The sequence below is a fragment of the Camelus ferus genome, chromosome 19, assembly GCF_009834535.1.
Source record: "Camelus ferus isolate YT-003-E chromosome 19, BCGSAC_Cfer_1.0, whole genome shotgun sequence".
Classification (NCBI taxonomy): Eukaryota; Metazoa; Chordata; class Mammalia; order Artiodactyla; family Camelidae; genus Camelus; species Camelus ferus.
This window is the reverse complement of record NC_045714.1, coordinates 15,559,086-15,576,509: the sequence shown is the minus strand read 5'-3', so window position 1 is coordinate 15,576,509 and position 17,424 is coordinate 15,559,086. Positions and strand designations below refer to the sequence as shown.

Here is a 17,424-nt window from a genome sequence, read left to right as displayed (position 1 = left end):
AAATAAACAAGTGGGACTACTAAAAAGATTCTGCACAGCAAAGGAGACCATAAAAAAAAAAAAAGGCAGCCTACAAAATGGGAGAAAATATTTGCAAATCGTATATCTGATAAAGGGTTAACATCTAGAATGTGTGATGAACTCATAAAACTCAATAGCTAAAAAACTGAACAGTTGGGTTAAAAAATGTCAGAGTGACTGAATAGATATTTAACCAAAGATGACATGCAGATGGCCAACAGGTTCATGGAAATGTGCTCAACATGACTAATCATCAAGAAAATGCAAATCAAAACCACAGTGAGATACCACTTCACACATGTCAGAATGGCCATCATCAAAAGACCAGAGATGATAAGTGTTGGTGAGGACGTGGAGAAAAGAGAGCCCTCGTGCACTGTTAGGAATGTAAATTGGTGCAGCCCCTGTGAAAAACAGTATGGAGTTTCCTCAAAAAAATTAAAAATAGAACTGCCATATGATCCAGCAACCCCACTTCTGGGTATTCCAGAAAGGAAAACAGGATATGGAAGCTCTCTCTGCACACCTGTGCCCATTGCAGCATTACTTACAGCAGCCCAGTTATGGAACCAGTGGAAGTGTCCACCAAGGCATGAGTGGATGAAGAAGATGTGGTAGATACATGTACATATTGGAATAGTATTGAGTCATAGGGAGGAAATTCTGCCATTTGTGACCACACGGATGAACCTAGAGGTCAGAGGGAGGCAGATACTGCGTGGTAGAACTTACATGTGGAATGTGAAAGAAAAACACGCCAAGCTCATAGGAACAGAGAGTAGAAAGAAGGCTCCAGGCTCAGGGGTGGGGAACTAGGGTGGGTCTGGTGAAAGGGGACTGGCTCTCGGCTCCGAGAAGAGCAGGGTCTCAGGAGCTAATGTAACACGTGGCGACTGGAGCTGACAGCGTTACATCACACCACTGAGATTTGCAAAGAGAGTAGATTTTAAATGTTCTCACCTTCCCCTCTCTGAAAGATAAATATACGAGGTGACGGATGGGTTAATTAACTCAATGGGGAGGACCCTTCCACAATGTATATTGAGTCACCATGATGCACACTTTGAATATCTTACAACTTTATTTTTCAGCTATATCTAAAATTAAAAAAAAATGTATCTGAGCAGAAGCGGGGACTTTTGCTTTAATGTCAAAAAGTAGCCTCCCCAGGCCCAGCCAGGTGGTCTTGTTTTTCTCCTTGTGGTGACCCCCTTCTTTTTATTTTCATAGCCAATTTTATTGTTAGTGAGACCACCCAATGACAACTGTGCCTTTTTTATTTAGGGCTACAAAAAAAGCTTCTTCTGGGTTTTTTTTTTTTTTTTGAGAGATGTTATAAAATAGAAAGTTTGCACAAATTCCCATTATATAGTGTAAGGTATAAAGACTGAAAAAACATCTCATGCTTTTCTTTCTTTTACACTATCGGAAATTAAATTATCTCATGGGGATTAAACAACCTTCACACTGTATAAATGTTCTCTTCCAGCAACAGTTTAGTAAGTCTGCATGTTCTAGCTAAAACAAGCACTGTGTGGCAAAGAGCCAAGGGTCACCTTGTCCCCTTGAGACAGAGCCATGCTGGCTCCACCTGGGACAGTACCTCTGGGAGACCAGAGCACTGAAGATGACCCATTGATGAGAACTGAACTCTAAGAAAGTGATGAAACTAAAGTGACTTCATTACAGGCAAGGCTTAGATACTGGTATCATGGCTGACCAGTGCAGTGGGAGGTTTGTCAGAATTCTCTACAGGTGCGACGGTTCTCTGATTTTCTCCGCAGATGAGTAAGTCAGGTTGGTAACAACATATCAGAAGTGGGTCCCTGTTGTGTTTAAGTAGGTCAGAAATGCTTGTCCAGATGGAGCAGACCTGCTCGTTTAACTTGTTCCTTCCCCTCCCTCCTTCCCTTCGTGCTCTTGCCCGTCTTCACTCACTCAGTCAGACAGTCTGAGCTACATCTTCCGTGCTTGGGACCCAACAACAACTGTCTCAGGGAAAGTAATCTGGAGATACAGCACGGCGCATAGGGTCATGGTGGCCCTGTGCGTGATGAGGCTTCTGTAGAGATGCCGGGCGGAGGGGGCACAGGACTTGGGCTCGTAGAGTTGGGTGAGGTTCTGTGGAAGAAGCATCTTGATGGACACGTAAGGGTCGGGGGTGACCCTGGTGGGTAGGAGAGGAAAGCCAGTCCCTGAGAGAGTGGGAGACAGGAGGCCCAGGGGCCTGATTGTTTTCCATTTGCTCTTCGGCTGATAACCTACAGCACTCAAATCTAGGAGATGCTCTTCAGGGGCTTTACTGTCATCCAGGTGGGTTTCCACGGTATTCAGTTCACAGAGACTTCAATTTTAAGAAACAGACAGTGAACCAAAAAGTGTGCCTTTTCAAGAATAAGAGGGTGGTCAAAATAATTAGTATACACTTACTTAAAAATACCATCTCATTCATATTGCCAACTTGTTTTATGAGATGATTCTTTCTTTTTTGAGCAGGAGACCAAGGCTGAAATAATCACTAGAGAGAATAAGAAGAGGTTATTTGCCAAGGAGGAGCAAAAAGAAGAGAAAAAATGGGATGTCCTATCATTTTCTATTGAGGAGGAGATGCAAGAGAATTTGAGCTCTGGAATAAAGAACCTGGAAGATTTTCTGAAATCGTGTACAAGTAGCTCGGTGAAATTTCGGGTAGAAATGGTAGGCTTAAAGGCCTGCTTGAAGGCGTGGAAAGAGCATTGCCGAGGGAAAGGTGTGTGAGTGGATGCTCATTTGTTTGCTTTAATAAATTGGAGAAGAAATAAAAATGTAATGATGACAGCTGTCCCTTATTAAGTGGAAATTTGTGGGAGAAGCCTTAGATGCATTATGTCATTTTCTCCTTGCAGAGTTCCTCTAAGGCTGATTTTCTCTGTTTTGTCAATGAGTGCTGACCTTTCAGAGAGGGCCCCAGTAGCAGTTAAATATACAGCACATTCATAAGCGAATTCAAATCAAATTACAGGCAAAGTTAGGTCTAAAGATAACTGCATACAGAACTGTGGGCGTGGTTCAGGGGACCAGCCGAGACGGTGAGTTTCCCGAGGAGGGTCTGTCCTTCATCTCTGAGATCTCAGCTGCAGACTTTTTCTTTCTGAGTGGAGCGTGGATCGTGTTTGCCTGGCTTGCTGAGTCCTTCCAAAAGTGGCTGTGGTTTCCACATGCTTTGCTTTACCGCTGCTACAGTAGATGGCAGAAAGGAATGGGAGAGGCAGGAAGAGGCAGGTGATGGAGAAATCAGGCAGGGTGGAGATGTGCAAGTTGACAGGAGGTGTGACAACCAGGTGCCTGATGCCTCTGGATGGACAGCTCTTTCCTGCACCTCACTGGTCTGACTCTCCATTCTCTCCATGCTGGAGTCCGCTGCACACGTGGCTGCCAGGTTCTCTTTTCCTTCTCGTTCTACCAACTTCAGTCTGTTGAGCAAAGTCAGCCTTTCACTGTGGCCTTCATCACCGTGAGAAGCACACGACTTGGCCTGTTTAGTGCTCACTCAGACACTGCATCAGGATTTGCAGTTGGCTGCTAGTAAGGGGTTGAGGATTAGCAGTGGCTCACCTTCCTGGGCAGTGAGAATTCTGGATTAAGTGTGTTTTGTAGCCTTTATAGCATCTGTAGGTGTCTGGTAATATTTGTTAAATAGATAAAATGTAGGGTGATGGAAAGAAAGGTGGAATCAAAACAGCTCTGACAGGTAGCGCAGGAGAAGGTCAGCAGTGAGGAGGAGCAGGAGGGATGTGTGGGACTGTGAGGAAGTGGTGGGGTCACAAATTGGGGGCTGGAAGTTGTAACAGACTGAGGGAATGAAAAGGCTGCAATGATCATGCCACATACTTACCCATTAGGCCACCATTAGGATTCAAAAAATGTTGCCAAGGTTTTAACCAGATATTTAAAGTCAGCTGAATATTTTTCTTTGAACACAGTAGAGAAGGAATGAAAATAATAGGTGGAGAAAAGATTTGTTCCCCAGAATTTATACAAACTCGGGCTTTGACGATCTTGTTTCTACCATGAACTACAAGGTGTTTCTTTTCCTTCAGCACTCAGGCAGCCACATTGCAATTATCCGTGGAGATGATGAAGTGTGTGTAGTTGCTCTTACAACATTTAATTTTATTCAGTTGTCTGTACTCCCAAACCTCCATTAATGCTTAGACAGTGAATTTAATTGGGTCAGATTGGTAGCCTGATGACTAACCTTGGATAATCAAATATTTATTGCTTTTGATGGGCTTTAAAACAGTTTTGCTGTTCTTTGTCCAGGTGAAACCACAAAAGACATAAGTATAGCTGTTCAAATGATGAAAAGGATCCACTCTGTGATGGAAAAGTACCCAGAACTTTTGCAAGAGGCAGACCAACAACTCATAGCCAGATGCCTTAGGTATTTAGGATTTGAGGAGTTGGCAAGTTCTGTGCATCCATCCCAGGTAATGCTTTCAGAATAGCTCCACTTTAGTTATTAGGTATACATAAAGTGTCTTGTAGACACCATGACCTCTTTTAGATTTTTTTTTACTGAAAATATTTACTCTAAGTTCTTAATCATTGTTAGTAATCTAGCTGCCCCAACTTGAAGTAATCCAGAGTTAGAAAATTGTGCACATGCTTGTCTGGACAGGCAAATTAAATGCCAGATAATCTCTGCAGACCTTTAAAATCAGTCCTGTGTTTGATTCTAGCAAAACATTTAAAAGCTGTACTGTGATTGCTCAGTTGTCTTTATATCAGACTAGCTCAGATATCGTGGTGGGCATGTGAAAATCTTGATGTCTGCTAATTATTTACTCTTAGTTAAGGTGACGATTTAGGTGGGAAAATATTTCTTCAATAAACATACAAATCTAAAAGGTGGTGGGTGCTTTTCTCATAAAATGATTTAATTATTTTATTAAAAATAATATTTTAATCATTTAAATGATGTAATTTTTTGTGTTCTAAAGTTGTACATTTTAGCAAACGTGGTTTAAAAAACAATGCCAAGAATCCAAGTGACAAATGGTAGGTCTTTTCTTTTTTGTTGTTGGAGTATAGTTGATTTACAGTGTCAGTTTCAGGTGTACAGCTAAATGATTCAGTTATACATACACATACATATATACATATTTTTTTTCAGATTCTTTTCCATTGTATGTTATTTCAAGAAATTGAATGTAGTTCCCTGTGTTATACAGTAGGACGTTGTTTGTCTGTTTTATATATAGCAGGGTGTATCTGTTAAATGGTATAATTTAAAAACAGTTTCAAAATGGACTTTTAAAATAATATCGCAGGTCACAGGAAATGACATAAAAGAGAAGAAAAAGAATAAATACTCAGTTGGCATTGGGCCAGTTCGGTTTCAGCTGCAGCACATGGGCCAGTATTTGGTACGAGAGGAGAGGAAAGACCCAGACCCCAGGGTTCAGGACTTTATTCCTGACACTTGGCAGGTAATGACTGAATGAAATGGACATTTTTGTGTTTTATCATTAAATTTGATCTGAGGAACTTCTCATTATTGTGGCTCTGCACACCATTTTGGCATCAACTTCTTCATATTGAGTCATGCCATTGAAAATGATTCTGTCACTGGAAATGTCAAATGTAGACTTTTTTCCCATGTAGAGAAAGTGAATTTTTCATTTCGTTCATTTTTCATAAACAGACTATTTTCGTGGAGGTGCTGTGATGGATTCTTGTGTGTATATTTGAAGTTCTGTGTCATCCAGCTGTATCGTTACAGAGCTGCCCCCAGGGTTTTCCAGTGTCAGTAGGATTTCCTGTATGAATACAGATGTGTGCACAGAGACATTTGGGAGTCCAAGCAGTATAGACAAGTGTTTGGATGTTTACACGTGGCACCTGTGCCAGGGTAGCTCTTCTACAAGTAATGTAAAATTAATATTGATGGGTATAAAATTTGGGGTAAAAGTGTGTGTTTCTGCATTGATTCAAACTTATAAGATTGCCTTGAACCTTATAAATTAAATGTTTCCCTACAAGAGTGGAGTTTGACAGGTGCAGTCCAATAGACTGTTTTCTGCAGATCCGGGCTTTGTCTTCCTTGTGTTGATGGTGGCAGGTGCCTCAAAGTCCCTGCTTGCTGTTCAGGAGAGGGAGGACCAGAGCCTGCCTTCCTCAAGTGCAGGCTCAGTGGGGGGCTCCCCTCGCATCCCCCACACCCTGCAGTTCTGTGCCTGCTTCACTCTGGGGTGTGGACCTGGCTCAGGGAGTGAATGGGATGGGGCTTGGGGGTGTTCTTCCACCTTCTGCCCATCACACAGGCTTATGGTTCTGTGGCTGGGCATCATTTCAAGGAATAAAAGCATGGGCTGAATGGCTGTGAGCCTGTTTTAATGAAGGTCCCACACACCTCCAGTGTAAGGACCTGGTGTTCTCTTTAGAAAGTAGAAGATAGGTAGTGAAATTATTAGTCATTGATGTTTCTTCTCCTTCACTACTTTCTCCCTGTCACAAAGATGCACTTTGGCTCCTTCTTAGATCCTCATTTTTCAGAGCCGTTGTGCACTTAGTGATGAGTAGCCATAAGGAAGATCTCCACATGGACAAGGTACTTGGTTCAGACTCACTCTCGGTACTTCACACACAAGCCCACCCCCAGGTGCTGGAAAGCATTGTGGTTGTCTGCTGGGGGAGAGCCCCGTGAGTCCTTCAGATGCTTTCCGGTACAGCTCACCCTGTGGTCTCAGCTCCCAGCCACTCATCTGAGTGGATTACGTATTTGTTTTGATAACATGCTGTTCATGGTATTGACACAACGGTGCTCTGAACCCTGCAGAGGGAGCTCCTGGATGTCGTGGACAATAATGAGTCAGCAGTCATCGTAGCCCCCACATCCTCAGGGAAGACCCACGCCTCCTACTACTGCATGGAGAAGGTGCTGCGAGAGAGCGATGAGGGGGTGGTTGTGTACGTGGCCCCCACCAAGGTAGGGCCCTGGGGATGGGGGGATTGCCCAGGGTGACCAGGGGGTGGTCATGGATGTGGCCCCCATCAGGGTACGTCCACGGGGATGGGGAGTCTTCCAGGGCGATGAAGGGGTGGTCGTCTACGTGGTCCCCACGAAGGTAGCAATCAGGTGACTTGAATTTTCTCTTCCACTCCTGTGGTCACATGGTGGATTGAGCTTACTTTGTTTTCCAATTAATTTTTTTCCAGTTTTACTGAGGTATAATTGACATGGAACATACAAGTTTCAGGTGTACAGTATACGGCCACTATTTGTATATATTGTGAAATGATCACCACAATCAGTTAACACGTTTTTTCTTGTAATGAGAACTTTTAAATCTACTCTCTTGCCAACTTTGAAATACATAGCATACAGTTGCTAACTATTGTCACCATTATGTCCCAGGGCTTTTTTATCTTATAACTGGGAGTATGTACCTACCTTTAGACCCCCTTCCCCCACTTCCCCAACCCCCCACCTCACCAACCCCCAATCTGTTTTGTGTCTGTGAGTTTCACTTTCTTTTTTAGGCTGCGTTTTCTCCTTCCAGTTTGAGAGGCCAAAATAACACCTTAGAGCCTGGTGAGGGTGAGCTCTGGTCGTGGGACCCTGTCACTCAGCACTTGTTTATACAGAGGGAAGCACCATTCTTTGCTGGGCGGTGTTGAGTGGATAAGAATTCGTTATTGCCTCTACCACTGGCGGGCAGGATGTGTCCACTCTGCTCTTGGGCACTGGTGTCTGGCTTGTTTCTCAAGCCACGTTGTTTTGCCATGTTTCTTTTATGGCCGGTACCACCTAATATTGGCCTTAAACAGCAGGAAGTCTGATCTTTGTCGTTTAGGAGAAAGTTTTGTTTACAGAAGGTATAGATATCCTCATTTACGACCCTTTGTTTTTAATGTGATTACTCTTAAGAAAGGCAGATTTGGTTGGGATAACTAATTCTATAGATTAAAATGAATTCAGTCTCCATTTTAGTTTCTAGGAAAAGGTGGCCTTGAGGGACATGTGCTCAGGCTCAGAACTGGATTGAACAACATGATTAGTTGAAATTAGTACTTTATTTTTTTGTTTGCAGCTTTTTCATTTTTCATAGTTGTGAAAGCAGGGAAATTAGTAAAATATATGAAGAGAAACTGAGCTTCCTGGAAGTGGAATTGATGAAGTCAGCTTCATGCATGTTGCCAAGTTACTCTTCTAAAAGTTACATCCATTGTTGTTCCCACTGACAGATACCGTCCCTTATTTTTCCCAGCGTTCCTGTGATCATTCAAAGTTTTTCCATTAGGATCAGTGAAAACTTCTGCCTCATACTTCAGCGTGTGCCTCTGGACCCCTGGTGGCTTGGGGCTCTTTACACGTGCTTTCTGGGCAGTGGGACTTCTTTATTCACCAGTTCACTTGTGGGTGTATCTGCCTGCTTTCCTTTTCGTCTAGTGGAGAGGGATTGTCTTCTTGCTGATTTGTCAGAATTTTGTGTGATAAGTGTATTACTTTTTCTCTATAAATTATAACAGATATGCTTTTTCATTTTGTCTTTTTGCTGTATTGTGGTCATATTAATGATAATATGTTAATGTCTTTGTACAGTCAGATCTACCAGTGTCTTTAGCATTTCCATGTGTGCTCAAATAGATGAAAACCTTCACTTTCTAGTATCTTCATGCTTATGTCTTAAAGTTTACACTTTAGTCACAGTGAAATTTATTTTTTGGTATGAAGTGTGAAATGTTTGTGGGTATGCACACTCTCCGATTCCACTGGTCAGGCTGCCTGCCTGGTCAGTGTTCTGCTCCTTGCAATGTAGATGTCTGGGGAGACATCCCCAAGGTACGAGGACCACAGGCCACCCCGGCCACCCCCTCCCTCTGCCATCCCCCTCCAGTAGACTCACTGCTTCTCTCTGTGCTGTCTTTGTCTGATATGTGGGCTTCTTTTCCCATTTCTCCCTCTGATGAAGCTGTTTTTTCCCATTTTCTTTGGGTTGAGACTCATCGGTGAGGTTCCCAGGTGAGTCGAGCAGCAGGAAGGCAGTGCATAGGTTAGTGGACGCAGAGCAGAGGCTGTGAGGCATGTGGACCTCCCTGCGCTCCCTGCAGTGCTTGTTTGTAGACAATCCCTGTGGTTCTCTGAGGTTTCACCCGGACTTTATTATGTGATTAATGGAAGGCTTTCCTTGTCAATCAGGCCCTTGTGAACCAAGTGGCAGCCACGGTTCAGAACCGTTTTAACAAAAATCTGCCCAATGGAGAAGCTCTGTGTGGGGTGTTCACAAGGGACTATCGACACGACGCCCTCAACTCTCAGGTAGGATGTGTATTAATTAGTGCATCTGTTACCAAATTATATGATGGTACTTAGAAGTCTCTCTCACTAGAAATTCAGTATCTTGGCAAGCCTGTAGAAATAATTTTCTTGAATTTACAAAAGATGTCACAGCTTCAGAGAATATTTAACATTGTTTCATTCCAGAGAGTGAGAAACAGCTCACCTTTCTCAGGGACACTTATATTTTGATTGTAGATTTCAGTTATAGTTCATTGGCATCATCTTGGCTTATAAGTAGATTTAGAATGATCTGAAAAACCCAGTGTTATACAAATTAATAAACACCGCTTTCCAAGCACAGTAGCTGTTTCTTGACCTGCCTTGTTAAGTAGGATACTTACGGTAATTTCAGAAATGCTGTGTCGTGGATAGACTGCGGGGCGTGAAATAGGCCGCAGATAGTGGTCCTCCTCATTGAACTCATAGACAAGCAGTTAAGACCAAACACAAAGGGAAACTGTGACCACGGAATGCTGCGTGGGAGACTGGGCTGTGCTGCCAAGGGTAGGGAGCGTGGTATTGGTGTCAGTCCCCCAGTCCTACCTCCACAGCCTGCACCTGGGGCTGAGCAGGGCAGGGGTAAACACCAGCTGTCTTGGCTGAACGTGGAGTGTCCCTGGCAACCACTGTTTATGCCAGGATCTGAGCTGCGGGCCAGAGCATCACCAGGTGTGTCCTGCAGCTCATCTCCTCCCTCTGCTTGGCCCTCTCCCAGCTGCCATAGCTGCTAGTCTTCAATAAACATTTTTCAATTTAAACTGTACCTCAGGGTCAGATTTTGAGGAAATAAACCTGCGACAATGAACTCTTATTGTTATCACCTTGAATGCTCATAAGTAAGAATTCAAGCTGCGTAAGCCATTTGACCTATAAAAACGGCAGTTTCACAAGGCTTAAAGTAATCTGTCACAGCTTTCCTGCAACATTCTCAGAAGCAGCAGGTGCCTTCAGGAGCTACAGCACTTTTGTGTTCTTGGAACCACGTCTTCCAGCCCTGAGAGCTCACCACATCTGTCTGCACATGGTTTATTTCAGGTGCTTGTCACTGTGCCTGCCTGCTTTGAAATCCTGCTGCTGGCTCCTCATCGCCAGGCGTGGGTGAAGAGGATCAGATACGTGATATTTGATGAGGTGGGTGGGGTATGATTTCTCTAGGTTGAGTTCCTCGTTTGGCCACCTGAGGGTGTTTGTCATCGGTGGGAGTTGGCGTTGGGGGTCCCTGACTTCCCGGGTGAGTCACACTCAGCCTTTTGGGTCCGTTTTCCTGTTCGGGTTCAGGGAGGGGCGTCTGGGTCTGCAGACCCCTGTCTTTGGTGACTTGGAGCAGTATTAGCCACCAGGGCATAGATTTTCCTGGACAGAGATTTCAAAATCCAATCTTGGACCCCTGCAGCAAAGATCTGGGGCTCTGACAGTGATGTCAGTTATGTGAGTTATTTCATCAGTCCTGGTCCTGACAGAAAACAAATGACACTCAAAATAGAACGACTTGAGAACAGCCTTTTCCCCAGGTGTGCAGGGGATGCTGTCATCCAGAGAGCAGCTCTGCCCGGGACTTAGAAGGACAAGCAGAGGGGCGACCATGGAGTCCTACAAGGAGACTGGGGCTGCGCTGGTCGCTTGGTGAGGGCGGCGGTCTGAGCCCGGGTCCTGCCAGGCTCATGGTAGCCTGTTAGGAGGACAGCGTGGCCCAAAGACCCATCCTCTCTTCTGGTCTCCTGCCAAAGTCGCCTTTGGCCAAATCTGATGGAACCAGAGGGCAGAGGAGCCCTTTGAAGGAGCCTCTGTGCATCAGTTTCCCTGGGCAGAAAGGGCAGGTTGGAAAATAATGGACGTACAATAGGGCAAATGAAGGGTATTTAGAAAACTTCTACAGCAGCGTTAAGAATATTTATTCAGAGACTTAAAACATTGTAAAGTGATCCTTTTGCTCCAAGGAATTTTCAGTTTCAAGTGGAGAACGGTGATAAGCCTGTGTCTAACTTAGCTTTTCTCGTGCTGTAAACTCAGAGTGACCAAGCACGGTGATGCTTTTCTTTGGTTTGAGTCTGATTTATTGTGTTTATTTTTGCTCGGTCTGTGTAAACTGCATCTTGAAGCCTCGAATGTTCATATTCAAAAAACAAAAAACAAACCCCAACAACTTTGTCTTTGTGATCTAATTCCTTGAGTTTCTTATCTCAACTCTGAAATGATGTGACGCTGGGTACCTGCTTCCCCAGTTTTAGGTCAGGGCAGAGCTGATGGGCTTTGAAGGCTCATGTCTGTTCTGGCAGTTGGGGAAAAGTGTCACCTGTGTGAAGCATAAGGTCACTGCTCAGTGGAGGGGCATGTTTTCTGATTCAGGCAAAGCCAGATGGGCAGCAGGATGCTTTTTTAAATGATCTGGCTCTGATGAGAAGTCCTTATCAGTTGACTGCCTGGCGTCATAAATTGATCTGTGTAAAGAAGATCATGTGAGAATTTTCCCTAAACCTGGTTCATTTTGCTTTATTTGGTCCGAGGACATTGATTCGTCAGCTGGCATTAAAGGAGTGTGTCTGTAGTGCCGGGCACGGTGGGTGCTGGTGGGCCCAGGGTTGAGTCAGAGTCTCGGGGGAGGGAGTTGGACCATTAAGCATACATGGGACTGTGCAGCCCTCGTAGGTGCATCCTGGGGAGAAGGGGTAGCTGGTCTTGACAGTGACAATGGCAGAGCAGCATGAGGATCGCTCTGCAGGGGTCAGAGACGTCTTCTAGGGCAGTGATGTTGAGCCCAGCTCTACAAGTGGAAAAGAAAAGGGGGCAAGAACATTTTAATCCAAGGGAGCAATAGACATGGGCATTCTGGGTAGAAAGTTGTGCTCCAGGAGCACAGCCTAGTCCGGTGTGTCTGGGGAGTGGTGAGGCAGGTGGGGCTGGGAGCTGCCCCGACAGCATCGCCCGGTTCAGGGGTCTATATTTTGTCCCACGTGCAGTGGGAGAATGGTGGAGACATTTGACTGGGAACATGGCCTGATCTAGTCCATCCTTGAGACTCGTCTGGTGAGGTGAAGGACGCAGGGGTGGCAGGGAGTGGGGAGGGTACTGAGGTGGTGCAGCTGCGGTGTGATGCCGGCGTGGTGGGCAGCAGACTTGGAGTAAATGCAGAGATTTGAAAGACACTTTTGAAAGAAAGACCAGAAGGAATTATTGATGGAGGTTAAAGAAAATTTGTGTCAAGATTTTCTATTGCCAGGATTTGCCAATATTTATGTAAAGTTGGACTGATGGATTAGAGGTAATAGGAAACTATGTGTGACCTTCCAGGCTTCTGTGTCTTATTGTCATCTGGTATTTTTAAATTAACTTAAACTTTAAACTAAAACAAACCAACAAAAACAGTTCACCCATTTCTCCCACCCCACCTCCACCTTTTGCAACTACTTATCTGTTCTCTGTATCTTTGAGCTTGTTTCTGTTTAGGTTCACACATAGGTGAGATCATTATTTGTCTTTCTCTGATTTATCTCATGTAGCGTAATACCCTCAAGATCCATTCGTTTTGTCACAAATGGAAAGGTTTCATTCTTTTCTGTGGCTTTTTTTGAGGAATAACATTACATTCCGTATATACACACCCCTCACCCATCAGTGGACACTCAGGTTGCTTCATTTATGGCTGTTGTACATAATGTGGCAGGAAGCGTGGGGGTGCAGGTATCTTTTCATGTTCTGTGGATAAACACCCAGGAGTGGGACTTAGGGGTTATGTGGTAGTTCTCATTTTAATTGTTTGAGGACCCTCCATACTGTTTTCCACTGTGGCTGCACTGATTTGCATTCCCACCAACAGGGATTGTGGGTTCCCTTCTCTCCACATCCTCGCCACCATTTGTTATTTGTGGTCTTCTTTATGATGGCCGTTCTGACAGGTGTGAGTGGTACCTCACTGTGGTCCTGATGTGCATTTCTCAATGGTGAGTGATAGTGAGCATCTTTCCATGTGCCTGTTGACCGTCTGTATGTCTTCTTTGGAAAAAAAGTCTATTCAGACCTCCTTTCCATTTTTAATGGAGATCTTTGTCTTTCACAGGTCCACTGTCTTGGTGGAGAAATCGGAGCAGAAGTCTGGGAGCATCTTCTGGTCATGATCCGCTGTCCCTTCCTGGCTCTATCAGCCACCATAAGCAACCCCCAGCATCTCACTGAGTAGGCATTGGCTTCCAGCCTGGAGAGAAGGCTGATCTAGTTTGAATGTTTGGAAGTCACGCTCTCTGTATGGGTCCTGGAGAGTTTCATAACTTCCTGGTGGATTTATTAGCTTATCTCTGGGTTCAGGGATCAGAGTCTCTGGGCCACCTTCCTGGTGCTGAACAGGGACACACTCTTGAAGGGAAACCAAGGACGCCCCCAGTCAGGTCTGCAACTGAGCAGGAATTACCCCCATTTCTCATAAAAGGTTGGCCAGAACTGATTGATTTTTGTCTTTTTCTTTGTCCTTTACCTTTAAAATGGTGTAAAATGCCACACTCTGCTGTGGACCTTGAGGCTTCTTATACTGTCCCACATTGGAGATGTTCAGAAAGGCAGTGAAGCCTAATTAGTTGGAAGCCCCACATCATTTTTTCATTGGGCTGGATTTTTGCCCACTAGCAGTCACAGTTACAGGAAAGACTCCTCTTCATCAGGTACTGTTCTAAGTGCTTTGTGTACATTAATTTATTTTAAATGGCCAACAGCACTTACGATTGACAGTTTTCATTACTGCTCTTAGATAGGGTTTCTAATGCTACTATTATTTACATTTTAAAATGTGGAAAATGAGGCACAGAGAGATTACGTGATTCATCCAAGAGCCCCAGCCGTGTGAGGAGGCCGAAATTTGATTTGAGGCAGCCTAGCTCTATGGCCTGTTCCCTTCAGTACAGACTTTAAGACACATGATTTTCTTTGTTTAAAATATTTGATGTCACAGGAAATAGTTCCATGTTCTGCTGAAATAATGCAATCTTAATTTTTGAGGTGGCTGCAATCAGTAAAACGGTACTGGAAACAAGCAGACAGTATGATGGCAAAGAACGCTGCCTCTCGGAGAAGCGCTGGTACCCGCACCGGTGTGCACAGAGACTACGCACTACCGAAGCAGTCTTACAAAGTGAGGCTTGGTAGGTTTGGCACGTTCGTAGGAGTTTTACCTTTTCCTTTAAAGTTCTCCCAGCCCTTGTATGTCCACCCACTGGAACCCTTGCTCTCCTTCCCAGTGCTCTACGGGGAGAGGTACAATGATTTGGAGAAGCACATATGTTCGATGAGAGATGGTGGGATTCAGTTCGACCATTTTCACCCATGTGCTGCGCTGACCACGGACCACGTGAGTGAGGCTCCCGCCAAGCTTGTTCTGAAAGGTGTAAATTACTTGTGTCCTGTTGAAAAGCTGTCTGGTTGACACTTAGCAGAATTACATAATAGACACGGTATGAGTTACGTCACCTTAGTTTTAAGAGTAACAGGAACAACTTCATAGCTGCACTGGTGCTTCTTGGGTGTCTGGATCCCCAGAGCTTCAGAATGACTGAACATTTTAACCTGAAGTTTTCTGGATTGATTTTCTTGATTCTTGGTTGTTATCTTTGCCCATTTTCCTTCTTCTCGGCCCCTGTGTCCATCTGTCTGCTTCCCTGACACTCTTCTCAGTGTAGCCGTGACCACGTGTGGACAGTACTGAGGACACGTGAGAATCTGACCCCTGTGGATTAGGTCACGGAACAGTCATGGCAGGCTTGTCGGGAGTGAGTCAGTAAAGTGGAGGTTTGATGGGGACCTCCTTGAGGGCACTGGGGTTAGAGTGGGGGAAGGTTTCTTAATTTTTCTTGCATATTTTTCCCCCTTTTCATTCGTTTCTCAGAAATAGCCCATTCAAGCTCTGGTTGCCTCTCAGTAATAATGAGGCAACAGTTGGCCTTCCTTCCAAGACCTGGCAACTTAAATATATTCTAAATTCTGTTGTCAGATTAAGCCTTCTAATCTGACAGTTTTTAAGGTATATGCAAGTTTCTTTATTTAAAGTGTTTGCTGTCACAGGGAGTTCCAGGTTCTGCCTAAATAATGCATCTGAATCAGAAAGCTAATTTAGAGAAACAGGATGGTCCTGACCCTGCCATGCCTGTGATGACTTTCCTTTGGAAACAGCCAAAGACATGTTTGGCTCCTCAGCTTGGCTCCCCAGGTCCTCTCTGACCTGCCCCTGTTCCTTCCTGTTCCTCCCCGTGGTGGATCTCACCTGGAGGCCCTCATATGACTTTTACATAAACTGGAGTATTTCACCACAGATGCAAAGTGCCAGTTGTCCAGACCCTGTTCATCTTTTATGACTTGTCTCATGGGAAGCCTCATCAGACTCCTGTATGACTTCCTCAGCCGATGGCACCTCCTCTCCACAGCACCTGGTCTGTATTTCTCTCATGACGCAGCCATGGCCAGCTTGCTGCAAGTTCTGTGCATGCTTGTCCTCTTACAAGAATAACAATGCCTTGAAGACAGGTTTTGTTTCCTCATAGTTTGAGACTAACTGCTATGCATATAAAATAAAAATGTATGTCAGATAAATTACAAACAACCCAAATGGAGCACTTACGTTGTGTTCCAAGAGTTTTACATATCTGGTCTTTCTTAACTGGCACAATAATTTGGGATGGATGCCTTGTTAACACTCTCATTTGGCAGGTGAGGAGGTGGGGCAGAGGGAAGCCCACTGACTCCCTGTCCTGCAATGGAGGATGTGGCAGGGCTGGGTAGTGGCCTCCGAGGGGCTGAGTTAGAGCCCACCCTCTCATCCCTGAGTTCAGAACGCCTGGAGGAGGGACTGGATGAGAATCGCTGTAGAGCATCTGGGCTGAAACACACGAGCTTCTAGAAGCAACTGAACAAATTCCAGTGATGATAATTTTCCAACAGAATTTTATCATTGGAAGCTGCTTTCTTCTGTGGCAATGGCTCAGTCTCAGCTCTAAATAAAACTAAACTATGGATGAGATTCCTGTGACCTAAGTCACACCCCCAAACTAGAGTATCAGTGATAATGCACACATAAATAATGAAAGACTCCTTCCTCCGTCCCTCTCCACTTTTCTCATTCTCTCTTCTTTCCCCATCGTCACCTGGCATTTTTAAGCAATGTATTATCTTCCCAGTTACTTATTCTGCGTGGATGGCTCCGTGCAGGTTGTCTTTCAGTCACAGTGAGCACAGATGTTGGGAGTACTTGGCAAGGCTGGTGTTTTGGTCCATGAGCCTCCACTCTGCAAATGGGAGCTATGACTGGAGTCATAGGTGTCATGGGAGCAGTACAGGTGCCCCCTCATGCTCTGACCCCATGCAACCTCTGCAGAGGTCACCTTGCTGTTCGAATCTCCTTAAGACTCCGGACTTTTCCAACAGGCATGCAGGATGAACACAAAGGCTTGGCTGTTTTTACATCTGGCTTTTGACAGTTGTGTGTGCAGTGTGTTTCCAAAGGAAGCAGCAGTGGTAAGAAGCAAGGAGGCCTTCCTGGATGAGGAGACGCTTCCTGAGCTTGCACAGTGGCCTGCAGAGTGACAGGGAAGAGCTGGGTGGCCAGAAAAAGCCTGAGGAATGTTGACAGTAGGGAGAGAAGAGCCATCTGCCTGGGTGTCTACTCTCTGGCCCCTACCCAGAGAAGTTTTCGGGAAGAGGGGAGGCGGAGTGAGCTGGCCTTAACCCGGCCGAGGGGAGGGGTATCTTTCTCCACAGAGGCTGTCTCTGATGAAGGGCTGAGTCTGTCCTTTGCCCCCGTTATCCCACTGCACAGCGCTGCCAGGGGTGAGGGTTGTCAGTCCCAGCAGGTGTTGGGGAGCTGCCACCGGCCTCTTCCTGCTGCACCCGGATCAGTGCCCTCATCACTATGGAGCTAGGGGCACCGTGATCGTGGGACAGTGCTGTTGTGCTCATAAGGGAAGGCTGGTGCCAGTCTGTGGGCTTTTATTTCTCTTCCTTTTTCACCTAGTCTGTTTCAGTTTTTCCAGCTCATTAGTTATCTTATAGTGAAGAACAATGGAGCTGAATTCCCAGCTTTAAGCCTTAGAATTGTTAAATTGATT

The 17,424-nt window shown here is 45.0% G+C and overlaps 1 protein-coding gene across 4 annotated transcripts in view; it reads left to right on the top strand.

Annotated features, from left to right (window-relative positions):
* Positions 1–17,424, top strand: part of LOC102522252 (probable ATP-dependent RNA helicase DDX60) — a 71,415-nt gene that overhangs the window by 23,542 nt on the left and 30,449 nt on the right. For all 4 annotated transcript variants that reach the window (XR_004313042.1, XM_032461676.1, XM_032461675.1 and 1 more), the window contains exons 14-22: positions 2,518–2,770; positions 4,324–4,490; positions 5,334–5,492; positions 6,842–6,991; positions 9,206–9,325; positions 10,382–10,477; positions 13,401–13,516; positions 14,330–14,472; positions 14,569–14,678. Coding sequence is in view for 3 of the 4 variants with exons in the window: in XM_032461676.1 (XP_032317567.1) it covers positions 2,518–2,770; positions 4,324–4,490; positions 5,334–5,492; positions 6,842–6,991; positions 9,206–9,325; positions 10,382–10,477; positions 13,401–13,516; positions 14,330–14,472; positions 14,569–14,678 (1,314 nt within the window). In the remaining variant the exon portion in view is untranslated. The remainder of the gene's footprint in view (positions 1–2,517; positions 2,771–4,323; positions 4,491–5,333; positions 5,493–6,841; positions 6,992–9,205; positions 9,326–10,381; positions 10,478–13,400; positions 13,517–14,329; positions 14,473–14,568; positions 14,679–17,424) is intronic.